The sequence below is a fragment of the Biomphalaria glabrata genome, chromosome 2, assembly GCF_947242115.1.
Source record: "Biomphalaria glabrata chromosome 2, xgBioGlab47.1, whole genome shotgun sequence".
Taxonomy (NCBI): Eukaryota; Metazoa; Mollusca; class Gastropoda; family Planorbidae; genus Biomphalaria; species Biomphalaria glabrata.
Window position 1 is genome coordinate 47,463,973 of NC_074712.1, and position 18,348 is coordinate 47,482,320.

Consider the following 18,348-nt stretch of genomic DNA (forward strand, 5'->3'; position numbering starts at 1 on the left):
GAGGCAACAGAAATAAAACAAATGCAATTACAAGCCTGGCGTTACTAATGACCTTTCATCTCATTAATACCTATAATTTATCAAGGATTTTGGTTACTAGATCTAGCAGCGCATCTAAAACTCAGTTGCTGGTAAGATGTAAAAATGATCATTACACACGTGACTATAACATGATCCATACATCCCAGTGGCGCTACAGCCCATGGAGGGGGTCCTGGCCAACTTTAGCGAGTATATAAAACATTGTCAAAATAAACATCATTGCCCGACTGAGCCTCTAGTAGAGAGATGTTCCAAGAACAGGAGAAATACAACATATTTAGCGTTGGGTCAAACTAGTCAACACATAGTCAATGAAGTAGCTGGCTGAGTACAACGTGAGACTATGTGTCAAAACCTCTTGAAACGTGGGCGCATTGTTTGTCTGCACGTGCGTTTAGGACGTGAACAACTGACGACAATGTAACATTGAAACCACATCTGAGAATCGCTTTCCTTCGAAAAGGCATGTTGACCATGTGACAGCTTTGGGCGCTAAATATTTCCCCACTAACTTTTCTAGAGACTGATATCGTTGAGGTATTCAAATAGATACATTTGAAAAAAAAAAGTAAACTTAAAAATGTGAATATCATTTTTAAAAATGTTCACTTAAAAGGTTTGTGTTTATTAGCGTCCCCTCCCACAAAGGAAAATAGCCACTATTAGTTTTGTGTGCTCTGTCCATTCGTCCGTCCCGTTTAGATTTCAAAAACTAAAAAAAAAAAAAAATCCAATATAATGATATTAAAGATCTTTCAAAGTTCTGATGCAACGGCTACTGAAACGTTTAATGCAAGCAGTTTTTCCATATAAATGCACCGTTTTTACAACTATTCACTATTAATAGTAAAAAAAAAAAAACAAACAAACACGGGAGACTAGTAAGGGAAGAGGAATTTCAGCCTATTTTTAACACACATTTATGCAAACGGTTTATATAAAACAAAAATAATAAAAATGTATTACTAAATAATGTATTTCCTGCCATATAACCTACTTATATTTTAAACAAAATGTTAACATTTGTTTTAAAAGGAAAGAATCTATTTAGTATGCATATAAGTGGACTATCATTTAAAAGAACAATTATAATAAGCATTATGAAAAATCAAATACACGCAACCAATGAAAAACATTCCATATACATTGAAACAAAGGGAAACGTTCTTCCTTGAGGCCTTGAATGGGAGATTGTTTCTTTACAAAACAATCAATACAATTAGATAATCATTCAATCACATCAAGTTAGGTCATCTTTACATTGAGCCATATCTTCATAACCATTAGTTCATTGAATACATATGAATAGAAACAATGTAATAATAATGACATTAATGAATCTACGTATCCTGTGGTATCAAGTCGTAAGTCGAAATAACAATAAATAGAATCAACAAAACTTTCGACACGCGCACGTCACTTCTATTTGTATCGACAAAGATAGGGTTGTATATTAAAACCTGCCTTGTTAGCTGCCTAAGCGGACCACTTCGGAGGCCGATTTTCAGTTTAATGTTTCCACACAAACTGTCTTTGTAACCTTGTTTTGTATCTATTTATTCCATTCCAGGACAACAACTCAAGTTTTATCAAGGCACATTGACAACATTTATTGAGTGCTTCAAATCTTAATCTACATTTATTTTAATCTAAGTCGGCTGATTTTCTTCTTCTGACCTTTAATAGTCAAGCTAACTCACATTAATTGGTTTGCTTTGGTATTCATGTGTGTATCCTGTTAATATTGGACTTCATGTGTGTTTCCTGGGAATATTGGACTTCATGTGATTTTCCTGGGAATATTGGACTATCATTTTTGTTTTGTTTCTGAACAAAAACGTCGATGTCTAATTACTCATAACTGGGTTTGAGTTTTTTGGTTTTGGCTTTTTTTTTCTCACCGATTCAACCTGTTAAAGGTTTCACTTAGAGATTAATAAGGCTCTTTATTCAAATCTGAAGATGAAGCTCCATCCCACTGATCTCACTTAGCCATGCAGACCTAGCTGTGACCTAGATCTACATGCCTTATCACAATCGGGATCTGCCACGAGTCAAAATGATAAAAGAATCAGAACTAAGACTTTATTATTATTATTTTGTTACCATTGCTCTCTTACTTGTATGCGCCCCCAACAGGAGACCCATCTCCCAGATTTAGTAGTTAAACATATCACACAACAAACAAGCTTTGAACATTCTGTTTCAACAAGAGACACGGTGATTCTACAAAAAGTAATATAGTTTTTTTTTCCTCGCGGAGCGTAGGTCATAATATAAATATTAGATTCACTCGTCTTGGAGAAAGCTTTGCTTGATCCTAAAAAGTAAATATCGCTGCATGGACTTATTTCTATATGCTTGGTACCTAGACAGACGTTGTGGGGGAGGGTTGGGAGGGGAGAGTGAAGAGCACAAGAAGGGCATCGTGAGTCATTGCACACTCACCAACAGAAGGGCGGACAAGACACACACACACAAAGAAGGGTGCCAGATGGAGGCGCTAAAACTAATTCCTTCCACTGACATCCGCTGGAAAGCAAAAATCGATGAAAGGATGAGAAGTGGGGGGTGGGGGTGGAGGATACAAACAATCTGTAGAGCATTACATTGCTAACAAATCATTGCCAATGATCATGTGATCATTTACACCATTTATTCCTATCAAGTGCACATTTGTACAATAACTAAAGGTTATTACAGCTGCCTACTTTGTACATACATTAAATAGTATTCTAGTTTGGTGCTTCCATCTCCAGAACGTTTTAATCTTTAAAGTTTTCAATCAGCACATTTTACACTCGAGGAATATTGTATTTTGTGCTAAGGTCACTTCAGCTAGTTGCAAAAATACAATTGTTTTCTGTTGCATTAACAATCTTCGTATCCCACCACAGACGTTACTTCAAAAAAGAAGATAATTACGTCCTACGCATTTGATGTGTCAATCTAGTCATGCATGTTCATCAGTGATTTTAACTCTGCGAAGTCGTTGGTTTTCCTGGTTGATTCTGACAACCCATTCCATTCTCTAATGGCACTAGGGAAGAAAGATCATTCGTTCATGATAGTTTTATTGAGGACTAGAATACTAGGTTAGAATATCTAAGTTAGAATGTCTTAGGCTACAATATCTAGGTTAGAATTTCTAAGTCTAGAAAGTTAAACTCTATGAGAACCGATAAATAAAATATTTACTAACCAAACACACACACACACACACACCAATCAATGTCATTCACTCTCTTTATTAAAATAATTTTTATTTTTCTACGAAAAACTACAACTACCATAATTGTAGACTTAATACTAGGACTGGGCATTTTCACGTCAACTTTGTCAAGGGCGTTAAACTGAACTGCAAGTGAAAACAAAAAAGCTACAAACAAAAAAGCTTAAATTTTATTATGCAAATGTAAACAAACCTAGCTTGTCAACCTAGTATGCACACCAGATACACCATTGATGAAAATCTCTAACAAGAGTGTTGCTAAAGAAATGAGGGAATACCAACAAGGAAAACTTAAAGTTTCAATGGCAGATCATTATTGTACAATAATTGCCTGATTCTATATCTTCATTTATCATGTGACATTTGGTCAAAACTGTGCACAGAACCTCAGTCAAATATTAAGTCACCACAAAAAAAAAAAAAAAAAACATACACGCGAACTTCTTTGCCGAAGGATGCTGCTAGAAACTACATGTAAGTCCTTGTGAAATCAATGTTGTTATCTTGTACCAGCCAAAAAAAATGTATTTAATGGTCGGAACAATTATTATTTTTGCTTTATTCTGTTTGTTTGTTTTTTCATACAAAGTATCATAATAAAAAAAAAAAGACTACATCTATGTGGTCCTTTATTTTATTCTAAACATACGGTGTAAAATAGATTCTAATTAATTTCAAAAGAGTAGAACAATGAAGCGGAGATCTAGATCTACTAATGATATATCACCTTGGTCAGTATAACACCACTCATTGAAGGGAGGTGATCGTGTCTCAGGCGAGGAAGTCCGGGGATGGGGTGCAGACCCCCCTTGACTATCATTTTCATCATCATCCAGGCGGTTTTATTTGGTTTATCTGGGTCACCAGACGACAAGCGGAATAAAAGGTTAGGAACGCAGTTGTGCTGGTGGTTGAGCCAGCAAAGGTCAGCTATGACCTGAAGAAATGAAACGTTAATAGCTGGCGATGTCCGAGTTCATTGTGCCACACATGGTCAAGTCATAAGTCACAGAAGCCAAGCAGCGAAAGGGAATAATATATTGTCTTGTCTGACGAATGAAAATCAGCAAAGTGTCAGCAGAAGGAAATAAGCGACACAAGACGGTCGTTTCAAATAACCATAAAAGTCGATCAAGCTAAACATTAACATTACTGCAATAAAAGAAAAAAAAAGTTAGCTCCGCCTTTTTTTTTTACTTTATATATGACGAATCAAAGAAAATGTCTGTCATTTCATTGAAAAAGTCTGTCGATCGTTCACTTTTAAGATGTGGATTACGATAACTTTAAACTATAATAGTTTTTAATAATATTAGAATAATAATACAAGAGAGGGGAAAAAGTCGCACCAAAAGATGCCAACTTTGTTCTAGATCTAGCTTGGTTTAACTACACTCTAGCAAATAACACTGACCAACGTTTACGACATTAAATTTATTTCTTTAATGCTGCAGCGTGACTGAAAAAAAAAGTATTCCACTGGATCGCCCTTCTGTCTGTGTAGACTTAACTATAAATATTTTTTACACGGCCTGCTTTCAAAACAAAATATTAAAAAAAAAAATCACCACTGGTCACTAAATATTTTGTCACACTAGAATAGAATCAGTGGGCAAACAACGCGGCCAGAATAAAAATCACGAAAAGAGTGGACATTACTTAAGAATTAGAACCAAGTGCCACATTTGTGGACATGACTGCTAGATGTGTCTTGGTTTCAATAAAAACACTGCGGCCACACAAATACACTTCCACCATTGGCGTGGACAAACTGACTAGGAATTATGCATTCATCCAAGTTCTGTCAAGTGGTCTGGTCCGCAGAGCCCACCCCCACCACACACGAAAAATAAGCCGAGGGATGCCAAGACCAAGGAACAGATCAATAGTCGGTGCCCCCTTCTGCTCCACGAGGAGACGGCGTCTCAAAACAGCGACTCGTCGCAGCTCGTGGAAGCTCAGACACTGATCTACATATCATCATCTTGTAATTTAATCAGTTAAAATCGACAAGCTGGTAATTACAACAGCAACGGAAAGACAAGGCAATGTTAGGGCTGAGTGTAAGAACATTTATTCAACACACGTGTCCAGCAGCTCTAGTTGCACATCCTGGACTGTGTGTTTTTTTTTAAATTTAAAACTGTTCCAGAGGGAGGGGTGCACACAAACACGGACAACCCTTTTAAATGCCTCGCCTTGGCCACGCGCTTTGAAAGGCCGAAGTTCCGAGAGAAGGACGTCCAACACACGGCTCTTCTTCAGCCATCTCTCTCTCTCCTCTCTTAGCCTTGAGGTGGTGGCGAGGGCCATAACAAGAGATCAATACAACACACATCGACGAGTGGAGGCAGCACGTGCTACTACTGTAGGATGACACTGGATGTCCTCGCAACTATCAGAACTTCACCAATGGTCAACACTTCGTAATATGATCAGTATTAGTGTGTATAGCATCAATGAGTTGAAAAAGGCAATGGAGGGTGGACCAGTTCTAAATAAAATATAAAAAAAGACAGAATTTTCTGCAGTAGAGATCTTGATATTTATTTCAATTTAAAAAAAAAACCGGCTTTAAACACATTTTTTTTTTCAGTTTCAAATTAAAATTTTAGATTAAAAAAAATAGTTGTTGAAATAACTGAAGAAAAAAAAAAGCTATTTAATGATTTCAATTAGACATAGTTGTTTCTAAGTTGCTAGAAAGTTCATATATGCTTTCATAAAATGTGTCAACATTCTCACGAGTTCTCTTTAAATAACGAGCGTAGATCTTCTAGTGCAAAGTTCAACAAACGTAGATCTCAAGTTCAAAGTACAACATAGGTAGATCTATGGTACGCAAGTAAAACAAAAAGGACATCACATGTAGATCTATGGTACGCAAGTAAAACAAAAAGGACATCACATGTAGATCTATGGTACGCAAGTAAAACAAAAAGGACATCACATGTAGATCTATGGTACGCAAGTAAAACAAAAAGGACATCACATGTAGATCTATGGTACGCAAGTAAAACAAAAAGTACATCACATGTAGATCTATTATACGCAAATAAAAAAGTACAACACATATTACAGCCCATGGTACAACAAATGTATATATAATGTACCCGGTACTCAAAAAAAAAAAAACACTTTCTACACACCTATGGTTTTGTATGCTTCGTTTCACTTTCATTAGTATTATCATTATTCTCCCTTCAGCGACCTTCTCTCAAATGTATTCAGGTCAAGTCGAAGAATGACACAATACTTCCATTTTCAGACAAACTACACATGTATAATGAAACTACAGGTCACAGTAACACTGCGCAGTTCTAGAACAAGATATTTAATCCTATGGTATTAATGAGAAACAAAAGTGCATGACTATCAGGCATGATCATTAAGAATAATAATTGGCTCGTAAAAAAAATGTATATTTACAACAAGACCAGTATTTTATGACCTACTAGCCGGATATGACCCGCGGCCCGCAGGTTGTATTTGGGATATTAGGGATATTACATACGCTAAGGTCTTCGCCAAGATCTAAGGAACATTTATGCCAAGGTTTATCAAGATTGGTCAAACGGTTATAATTTCTATGCGGAACATACATATAAACGCCTTACTTAGTGCTTTATATATTAGATGATCAGAAATCAAGGGACAACTAGCGTCAGGGCAACATAGCGGTCTATAAACACAAAATGTACGAGCAAATGTCTATCTAGAAAAACAAAGAAGACAATCTACACAACCACCATAAGACATCCACGTCAAACCTGGACACTTTATACAAATAACTGAAAATCTACTTAATACTCGGAAAGGAAAATCCTCAGAAAACTTATTGGTATTTTGTTGAAGGTCGTTGACTTGTAGCACTAAACCGATGTAGGCATAGTATATATTTATAAAACTTGAAATAACTTGAATAACTTATAAATAACTTTTATTACAATATAAACAAAATTAACTTGAGATGAAGTTCAGTGACTATAATAGACTACTGTTAATATCAAATGGTATTTTGAACAAAATCTAACTCACTACAAGAAACACGTCTTTTCACTCTGGCTTTCTGGAGTCGTCTGTCTTACCTAAGACCAATGCCGCTTATCTTGCATCTTTCACACTGCATATTTAACCCTTTCCCAGCGTCACCATAGAAACACACACTCCATAACATATGATGAAACCGAATGAAGGACGCGCACTAAGAGATATACCAGCTATAGGAAGACCCCTCCATAGTGATGGAAATAAAAAAAAAAAGAATATAACGATAGACAGGTGACCTCGAGAGAATGTCAGAGAACAAAATAGTATTTGGGCTGAAATCAAAATGGAGGCGCCCCAAAGAGACCGTGAATACTATGGCTTGATGATGTATAGGCTACAAAAGCTAAAGAGTTTGGGCATGAAGACACAGGATGGAAGCACTGAAAGATGTGGTAAAGCAGGCCAGGGCCTGGGATGGATGCTAGTATTATACCAACCAGTTTTAAACCCTTAAGGCAACCAAGAAGTAAAATCAAATTGGATTTATTTCTAAGAGTTAAGACAAGCCTTTGGTACCACTCAAGTGTCTCCAGTCGATATCAATTACCAAGCTGTTAAAACAAATCTAGATCTAGAAAACGTTATCGGACACACAAAAACAAACGTATTCAACAATTCCACTCGATAGACACTTCAGTGATGTTCGTATTAAGTACTGTGATGTGATGGTCCAACAGAGAAATAGTAAAGAGGAGTAATGTACTGACATTTATTGATTGAAAGAAGAGGACTCAAGTGTAGGCCAGAGAAATCAGAGCGTACACTGAATAGAGAAACAAAAAGCTTAAGATTTCTCTTTCACACGCGCATGCGCAAACAAATGGTGTATTTAGTCATCAGAAATAAAAATTCTGCTTTAAAACTATTTAGTTCAGAGCTGACAATGTAAGTAGCAAATAAAAATATTGTCAAGGAAATAAAGAATAGACCGAAGCGAATGGCGAGAAGATCTCATGATTAATTTTTTCATTTTAAGTTGTATAACCTTTGTTTTATTTTAATGTTTTCTTTCTTTTTTTTTCTGGACTGCGCCAATCTTAACTAGTTTGTAATTATTTCTATGAAACAAAAAGAGAAGTTAATATCCAGACTAGACATTACAGTTGTAATGTGTATCTAGGTAAACTCTAGTCAATCAAATTTGTAAGCGCATCTAAGTTCTTATTAGAATATCATGGAGAGGGCCCAACTGCTTATCACCTGCCGATTTCTATAAAGCCATCGACTACAACACACATGGACATTTGAGATATTTGAAGAAAGGAAGTATTTGACAAATCTTGACCGTACGACACTTTTAGCCACAACTCGTGCTTTTGATTTCTCGATGTTCGGTTCCTCAAGGTCGTCATGAAATAAAAACAAAATGTAAAAACGTGGTTTAAGTAGGGAAAGGTGATTGGTAAAAACGTTTTCTCCACTTCTGCGACCCCACGCGCTGATGGATAGTTCAGAATTAAACTGATTACGTAGAACGAAGTGTTTCATATTTAATGGTAGGGGAAAACTGGAAAATCATTGCATCATACTAGAGAGTGCTCACTATATTCTGGTCTTAAATACCAGTAAGGGAGATAAGTATTTTGTTGATGTTTTAGCAGTACTGTCGACCATTGTTTCCATCTCAAAATCTTTTCAGATCATTTTGAACAATTGGATGTCTCGCGCACTGATAATAGATCAGTTCAGGGATGTAAGTTCAGGGATGGGGAGTGGAAGGAAGCATCCGTTAAACACATGCACTTAATTCTGCTTCCAGATAAACAAAATTCAACCTGGGGAGGTAGAGCCGATAAAAGACGGCATCAGGATATAGATCTAAATATCGCGAGGTCAAAGGTTGAATCTACACTCAAAGTCTACTGCTACTGCCCTTCCCTACCGCCAAACCCCCCATCTCTTCCAGCTGTCTGGCCAGCTCGTCCACCTAATCTCTCAAGACATTGAATTATTTTCCTCAGCCCGCCTCCCAGCCCTTCCCTTTCCGCTATTGGCACAATTACAAATGGCTTCTATGCTGTAGCCATGGCAACAAACTGCTCATGGGAAAACAGCGTCAGGACTCAATTTACAGCGCCCCATGTTATCCCTCCCTTCCATTCACTTTTCCGGGCAGTCACTAAGCAGGCGACCAACTTGCTGTTAGTTTCTAGCATGGCGTTTCAAATTCTTGACCAACAGTAATAATACTGAGTAATAATACACGGTAATAATAAAAAAAGTTGTTTTTTTAAACCAAGAATAGTGCTTCTAAAATATAATAACCAGAGGAGACGGGTTCGTCGAAACTGCAAGAGAAGCTTGAAGTGAACAAGGAACAGTGTGAGTGAGAGAGAGAGAGGGGGGGAGGAGGATTCAGAGTTTGAAAGATTGTGTCTTGAATAGACTTGACAAGGCTTGGGGGAGAGCTCGGGTTATGAATGAGATGAGGCAATCTTCTTGGGGGATGGAGAGAGTCAAGTGCTGTGTAACATTCTTAGCGTTTCCTCTTCCTCAAGTTTTCCTTTTTTCCCCTCAAAATACAGTTTAAGTCCCCCCCCCCCTTATTTTTTTTGTATTAAGCTAGCCTCTCTGTCTTTGACAGTATTGGTAGTATCGTTTATAACTGGTTCTAGATCTAGAATATATAGATCTACGTATGAGAGGCACTTAAAAGAAATATAAGTGTGTCAAACACAAAACATAAAAAGAAAAGGATTTTTATCTTAAATCTAGATTCTAAGAGTTATTAAGTCTCGGAGGCGTCTAAGTTCTACATTTTTTATGAGCTCACTTCTGCTCCAGGCTGGGCCTGGCTCACTTCTTTTATTCTTCAATAGTTCCCATTTCATTCTGTACTAGGTCTCCAGGGAGAAGAGATTGTGTCAGAATTCAGATTGAAAGATATAAGAGAGGGTGGGGGAGGGAGCCAAGCCAAACTGAGATCCAATGACTTTTTAACGTTTAATATTGGAATCTAGGGGGAAAATTCTTCTAAAATCTCCATTTTTACAACACTTAGCCTATATCAACATTCTGTCTGGTACAAATTTGAACACGTTATTTCTCACACACCCATTATTGGATCAAATTTAAACTTCAAACAATTATTTATTGTACCTAACAAAACAATCAATTTTAAAAAAATTAACCTGTTAGTCAATTAATTATTGCTTATTGGTAATTATTTTGTTTGATATCAAAAAAAGGGAAACAACTTTGAGAAATTTCGTTGAAGTATTTTTATATTATGCTTCGTTTGAAATTAAATTTTAAAAAAATAAAATTATTTCTCTGCGCCTATATCTAAAGATGGCGTGTGGCTGTGTTAAAATCATTCAGAAATATAATTAAGTTTATGCAGGCCATCGGCAGTGAAAATCTCATTTGGAGGTGTGTTTCTCTTTCTCTCATTTAAGATTCCTGCCCCCCCCCCTTTTTTTTTTTACTGCGTAGGCCCAATTACATGAGGTTCCGGTGACCTAATTCTTAAATCGTTTTTCTCTATTTACTTTCCATGTTCACTTATTCTGCGAAACTAAATTGCTCACTTGAAGAATCTCAACCCTTCGGAAAGCAATCTTTCAACGCGTCCATATAGCTTGCTGATTCCACAGACTATATTGAACTAGCGGGCAATTTGTGGGACGATGCTGGAAACAGGGTGAACTTTGCCCGCGCCAATGTCGAGAATGGGGTGCTGGGGGGGGGGGGTAGGACATCAAATGTGATCAGAAATTGTTAAAACTTTTTTTTTCTCACCACCAAGTAAAGGAAGGGTCGAGAACAGCCGAGCGGAGTATGGGGAAGGAAGTTGTGAGTTTCGATGGCTTCAAGGGGGGACAAAAAGTTATTGATTGCAAACCCAGAGATGGTCGGGGGCAAGATCGGAAGAAGGCTAATGGTGGTGGGTGGCTTGCTGCTCGGACATTGCAGGTGGTCACTAGCTAAGGGAAGAATACTTAGGCAAAATGTGTCGGATATTGTTTAGTGGGCTGCATAAATCTCATGGTCAGTGTCTCCGTTCAATTATAAGAGCTGTATGTAACAGATTCACTTCGCTTACATCTGTATTGGTACTGAATGTTAGCCCGTACGTTGCTATTTGTATTGCACCTTTCCCAGACTAGAATCGTAGTACTGAGCATAACTTCACTAAGACTCCCATAGGCAAAAAGTTTATGAATTTGTGTGTTAGTGTCTGGTGATTTAAAGCAACAACAACCACAAAATGCAGTCTACACTAGACAAATCTATTGTACAACAACTTCAGTTCACAATAGAAATTTCTGATAAAACATAAAACCACAATCATTAATAATGTATAGAGCTTTAGATCTTATGTATAGAACTGATATTTTCGAAGCAGCTTTAACCGGGGAGGAAAGAGAGAGAGAGAGAGAGAGAGAAAGAGAGAAGGCGAGAGAGATCATTGTCTTTAAGCCCAGCATATCTAGATAGAAAGTTAGTTCAGAGGGAAGCTGAGGAACTGGAATCTTTCTGAACACGATTTTTTTCCCCTGAAGTCTACACGCGCGTGCTGTGACGTCAGAGCGGTGAGTAACAAGTAGACATGAACTCCTAGATTGAACATTGTTTTTAAGTAGAGTTGCTAGGAAAAGGGGGGGGGGTGTGAAATAGATTGGCAGAGAGAAGAACTTTTATAACACCTTGGCACAGACTTCAGATTAGAGCCGTCGATAACACAGGTAGAAAATATAAGTCATTAGCTCCAGTCGCTCACAAGATGAAAAAGAAACAAGACATTCAAATATTTGCATACATTTTGTGTTTAGAACTTGATCTACACAAGTAACTTGGCTCCATCTAAATAAGTTCAAAAATACATTTTGTGTTTAGAACTTGATCTACACATGTAACTTAGGGCTCCATCTAAATAAGTTCAAAAATACATATTGTGTTTAGAACTTGATCTACACATGTAACTTAGGGCTCCATCTAAATAAGTTCAAAAATACGTTTTGTTTTTAGAACTTGATCTACACATGTAACTTAGGGCTCCATCTCAATAAGTTCAAAAATACATTTTGTGTTTAGAACTTGATCTACACATGTAACTTAGGTCTCCATCTAAATAAGTTCAAAAATACATATTGTGTTTAGAACTTGATCTACACATGTAACTTAGGGCTCCATCTAAATAAGTTCAAAAATACATATTGTGTTTAGAACTTGATCTACACATGTAACTTAGGGTTCCATCTAAATAAGTTCAAAAATACATTTTGTTTTTAGAACTTGATCTACACATGTAACTTAGGGCTCCATCTCAACAAGTTCCCCATGCAGAGAAATGAGATGCTGAGGCACCATTTTACCCATTCCCCCTCCCCCCATCTTTTCTTTTGGATGACTTAATGTTATTGGGCCTGCTTGGAGGAAACATTTAACAATTAAAAACGTAAAACGTCTGCCAACATTTTAGTTTCTAATAAACTCTTTATGCTGTGTCTGTTCTATTTATGAGAATGTTTCTGTTGTGTTGACTTTATATGAGGAAATAGTCCTAGTAATCACTACAAATGTCCATACTAAAACAGTCTTAGTCTCAGAATGTGCACACTATTATAAAATATTTCCCCCACTTTGAAGATCCTTAGGGAGTATTTATAAAATAGCGTTAGCGCTCAGGCCTCAGAACAAACAATTGGACAGTTCACTGTTGGTGTTTTTTTATTTATGAAAGTTATTTAACAAAATATTTACCAAATTACAGAATAAAGAAAAAAAAAGGATTTCATAAGCCTGATTTAGATGCATTATAACATAAACAATGAGCATTTGGCCTTCATGTCATAGTAGTATCTGATGAAGTCAGAAAATTATTTAGATTTATATGACTTCAACACGCACCCTCAGTGATAACATCTAGCAGAGTTGATCAAAAATAAAAACATTCTATAAATAAAACTGATCGTGTATTTAAAAACAAAGTTGTTTTTTTATATGTATATCAGAGTTGGCAGTCTTTGATATTTAGTTAAATCATAAGAAGATCTAAATCAACAGCAGAAAAGTGTTGTGCTTACAAGATAATGGTTGAAAGGGGAAGAAATCCTAAATGGCGTTGAAAGAGAAATCCACATTGGGTTGTTGTTCTTGAAGAGTGGCGTTGAGAAAAGTGGAAGTACATTGAGTCATAAACAATCAGCAAACACAAAAAGATAACTAGCAATTAATTACACGACTGGACAAACAATTGTGAATGATATTAATACGAGAGCTAAACACATCAGGACATTATCTCACTATCACTGAAACACACATTTGAATTTGCAATTTACATCCGCCATTTCCGTTCCACACATCCACTTTCTGTTCCACACATCCACAGCACTCGGTGGTCACAGAAAAGCAAATTGACATCTAGCAAGTGAACTGGGAGATGTCATAACAATCTATGTCATGCACTCGGCTCTCGACCAAACAATGGCAATGTGTTTTACTTTTTAAAACCATGCACATTTACGAGTACGACCCTAGACATTGCACTGGCTTCGCATTCTCGTTTAAAACGGGCCATTCGGAGCTCGTCTCTATGGCTTCTATGTATTGTTATAAATTGTTTCTGACTGGCACCCATATATCTTTATCACACTATCACATGGTGGTGTTGACGCTCGTTGACTTGTAGCACCAAACTGCTGGTAGACAACTAAACTGCTGGGGGGCGTATTATGTCTTAACTTATGAGACTTGAAATAACTTGAAAAAGTTCTTTTAGTACACTATTACATATAAGTTTTATTTCACTATAGAAAAAAATTAGCCAGAGATGAAAAAAAATATAGTGGTCTTTAGTGATAATATAAAATAGGTATTTTAAACAAAATCTCACTACAAAACGTCTTTTCACTCTGGCAATCTGGAGTCGTCTGTTCTACCTAAGACCGCTGACGACAATGCCGCTTATCTAGCATCATTCAAACTACATAGCCACCAACCAATCGCCAACATCTTCTCACAAACACCATAGAAACACACACACACCATAACACATGGTGCTTCAGTCCTACATTCTACATAATCTCATTAGTCGAAATACTTCCTTGTCGATACTTGGCATTATTTTGACATGATTTTAAGTACCATTTGCTTCATTATTTCATTGATACCGAAGTAGACATTACATTTTTCATGTGTGTCTGAAAATAGTGGACCCTAGCATAGGACAGTTGGTCAACACCAAAGTCAGAGAGATAGGAAATTACTTGGCATCGCGACACCACTATTTCGAATCAGAAAATACTGGACACACGAGAAGTCTCCGACCATTAAAAAGAGGTACCGGTATACGAAAGGCACGAGCCACTTCCTAAGATAATGACATGCAAGGACAGTCCTGAACTAGGAGAAGAGACATGCACAAAATTAATACAAAGACGAAATCAAAGAGTGGACAGGGTCCATATCTAGGGCGAGATTCTTACAACATAGAAAACAGAAAAAAAAACGGAATGGGGGGGGGGATAAAAATTATCAAAGGAACACTTAACCGGGTGTCCAGCAGTTTGCAGGGACAAACAGTAGGTATGTGTTCAAATCTATATACTTTTGTATTATTGTGTGTGTGTGCACTATGTCAAATTAGACCCTTGCATCCCATCGAATGAAAACATTCTTTGTATCCATCGTAATTATCTTTCAATCTTTGACAGCCCTGAACACGGAAAATGAGATACTTATTCTAATCGATAGTGTCGACCTACAAGATTATCCATTCATACAGTCCCAAGCCTAGAGTTTTTGTTTTCTTTGGTTACTAATGTATTGATTGGCGTAACGAGAAAATAGCTTTGGTCAGAACATTTTCTAATGAGACAAACTCATCATGGATAATTCTATCATCTTTAAAATCGGCTGCATTAATAGTGTGTTTAATGAATTAGTGAAGGTCGATCCTGTGGTGGGAACGGCGGAGGTAGAGGTCAAAGCGATGCCCTGGCCTTGAGAAAAACTGGTCAATACATAGGCTAATTTGGTGGTTCAAGCATGGATAAATGTAAGGACCTGCCCACGTTTTATTTTATTTTTTCTAATCCAATATAATGCTATCAGATGGGTCGTTTTTTTTTTGTGTTTGTTTGTTGTTGTTTTTTCAACTTACGATGATTCCAAAATTCCTTTCGATTCTAAAGGGTCATGTTTGTCGGTTTCGAATCTTGAAAACAGTACGGAGTCATTAATGTACGCACACATACGTCTCAATACAAAACAAACAAGGTTATGTCTGTCATTGAACTTAAGCACAAGTCATTCGTGATGGTAATGGGGTGGTTAGCATGGGCCTTCTAGCCGTCTCAAGGGTAACAATAATTAATGAAATACACAGCAACTAGTGGAAGACATCTGCTTTCTAGTATCGACCAGTTGATCGATATGGCTAAGGACTTTAACTCGGATTACGGTGCCATCCTCTGGCAAACGAGGAAGATATAGCAAAAAGAGACACTGTTAACTCTAGATAAGGAATACCTTTGGATGCTAGGAGCCAGAGGTGGAACAACTGAGACATCAAGTTGATATCCTTACTCTATGGGTATGTGGATTAAGCCTACTGCAGTCATTCAGCAGAAATTTCAAATTTTAATGAACTTTTCCAGCTTTGAATCTTAATGAATGAAAAATGTTGTCACTTTGATGACGTCTATATAATTATGAAGACCAACAGCTGACATCAAAGCTCTCAGCTAACCTACACACTATCCACCCCACCCAGTACTGCGATGCGAATACTCTCTCACACACACACACTAGACTGACTTGTTACACGCAGACTATAAAAACTAAAAATAGCTGATGGGGTTTAATACAACGCGTGCACGCCACAACGTCATTAGAGTAAATAATACAAGTTCCCGGCCATTCGGCCATTGTTCTTGGAGTTTCACTCCTTGATAGAACTCGTCCTCACGCCTCGAGTTTTAACAATAAAATGTAAGACGTAAACTGCAGAAGTGCAACCTATTGATTGCTGGGTGAAACAGTTGTATATTTGTGATACAATGATAGATTGTGTCTATGTTAGTGACTTGAAAGTCTTAGAGCTAAACATTAAAAGTGAAAATCTAGTACACAGTGTTGATAGAGAAATACAAACCAAAGCCTGTCTAATATTACTGATTTAATGGTCAGCTGATCGTCTTATTTGGGATTTTTCAAGTCTATAAAAAGATCAGCCAGATTTGTAAGAAAAGCTGTCAGAATACTTGAGTAGTCTATTGTCACAAAACACCTCGTGGATAATGGACACTAATCAAACACAGCTCATCGTTGGGTCGGGGAATGGTGATAGGATGAAGGAGTGTGTAGGAGCGGTCAGCAAAGGTCAGCACACAGCACGACTAACACATGTTACGCAACACCATCTGCTGGCAGGCCAAACATGTGTGGTGAGTCTGTGTGAATACGTGTGTGCCGTGGTTTGAGTCATGTCTTAGAGCGAGTCAAGTGACGCATAATAAAGTAATCATTTTTAAAAATACAGATAGATCTAATAGTGGAAGTTATAACTAAGGTTATAATCATGTCCTATAAATGCCCAAGCCATTGCCAAAGATCATTAGTTCCATGACAACTAAATGACGGTCTTCCTCCCTACTTGATTTTGTTCAGACCGTAATAATGTCCTGCCAACGTAGATCATTTTTTTAACGGTTGTAAATGAACTATCGACACACAAATACTACTAACAGTAATAATACTAATGACTGATGCTCATCAGTCCGTCTAGTCTAGTATATTAAAGACTTAAGGAGGTCCAGACAAAATGTCTTGGATAAAATACTATCTAGACTTGATGTGTAGATCATGGACGATCATAGTAATACTCATAACTAGCAGTAAAAGATATAAAGTGTATCTCTTTAAGAGCTCATCGTTCGCCAGCAGAAGTCTAATCGACGGCAGCAAAAATAAAAAAAAACTTCACGAACAAATTCTAATATTGTAAAATGTACTACAGATTATTTGAATGATTTAGATTTATAAACTATAGAAAATAAATTATTACATCGATATAGGTCTAGATTCTAAATTATAGAATATTATCTAAGACTCTAGATCTAATTCAAAATAGAGTCTTGCGTCTTTTTTTCTTAAATAAAAAAAAAGAATGTTTTAAAATTTAAAATCGAACTTTTTTAAAGTCACCTAATCAGTTCAAGATAATATTAAAAGCAATAAAAGAAGGACGCGTTCAAACATCTAAATCTAAGGTGACCAGATAGTGGGAAAAAAATGTTTACCAATGGCTTTGCAGTCAACGGAGCTGGCCACATCATCATGGAGCCTGGTCTCGTAGAGTCTCACACCAAGTCTGGAATAACTGAAAACTTTTGGCAACCTCGTCTTCGAGCGCTTCTAAGTTCTAAAAACTTTTTGGAAACTTTTTTTTTCCTCCCGTTTTTTAAATTGCCAAACTTTTTGATGTATAGATCATGAAAGAAACAAAAGAATAACAACCACAATGGAGTAGGTCTAGGTCTAGTCCCAGTGTCAATGAACAAAGAAGAGATGAGTCTATTAAGCACAATATTACTTTCTCGCAGACTTAACTTTTAGGCAGGCAGGATGCTGAGACCAGGACGAAGGCGCATATTGCGAAGGTCAAAGGTTAAGCGTGAGAGAAACTTTTCTCATTGGCCAATCTAGAAGCTAGGTGAAACAGTCTAGCCTGTTGATTGGAGGGTTTTGTAGTTTATTTTTTTTTATTATTTTTTTTCGCAAACTCCTGAGAAATTGGAGCAGGGTGTGCTGTTGATAACTTTTGATAACGGCGCCAGGGGGGGGGGGGAGGGGGGGAGAGATAGAAGTATACGAATTATTTAAACTATACACTTTCAGGGGCGCGTATCCTGCCAGCTAATGCCACATCATAAAACATTTCTTTGAGAAGCATATGTAAGAGGATTACCCAGTAAAAACGAACGAAAAGAAAAATGGACCTAGTAAGAACAAAGTACTTCCTTCACTTCGTTCAAAGTTTCCCTTATTTATATTACTGAAACACGTTTGATTATTGT

At 37.0% G+C, this 18,348-nt stretch overlaps 1 protein-coding gene across 14 annotated transcripts in view; it reads right to left on the bottom strand.

The window, feature by feature from the left end:
- LOC106066013 (RNA binding protein fox-1 homolog 2-like) overlaps positions 1-18,348 on the bottom strand; it is a 142,157-nt gene that overhangs the window by 22,046 nt on the left and 101,763 nt on the right. Inside the window, exons 1-2 of one of the 14 annotated variants that reach the window (XM_013224973.2) lie at positions 4,934-5,119; positions 4,002-4,426 (exon numbers count right to left, since the gene is read on the bottom strand). The exons of 9 other annotated variants lie outside the window; for them this stretch is intronic. In XM_013224973.2, coding sequence (XP_013080427.1) covers positions 4,002-4,106 — 105 coding nt within the window. In that variant the 5' untranslated portion in view covers positions 4,107-4,426; positions 4,934-5,119. 4 more of the 14 variants (XM_056020960.1, XM_056020961.1, XM_013224976.2 and 1 more) reach the window with 4 other exon arrangements.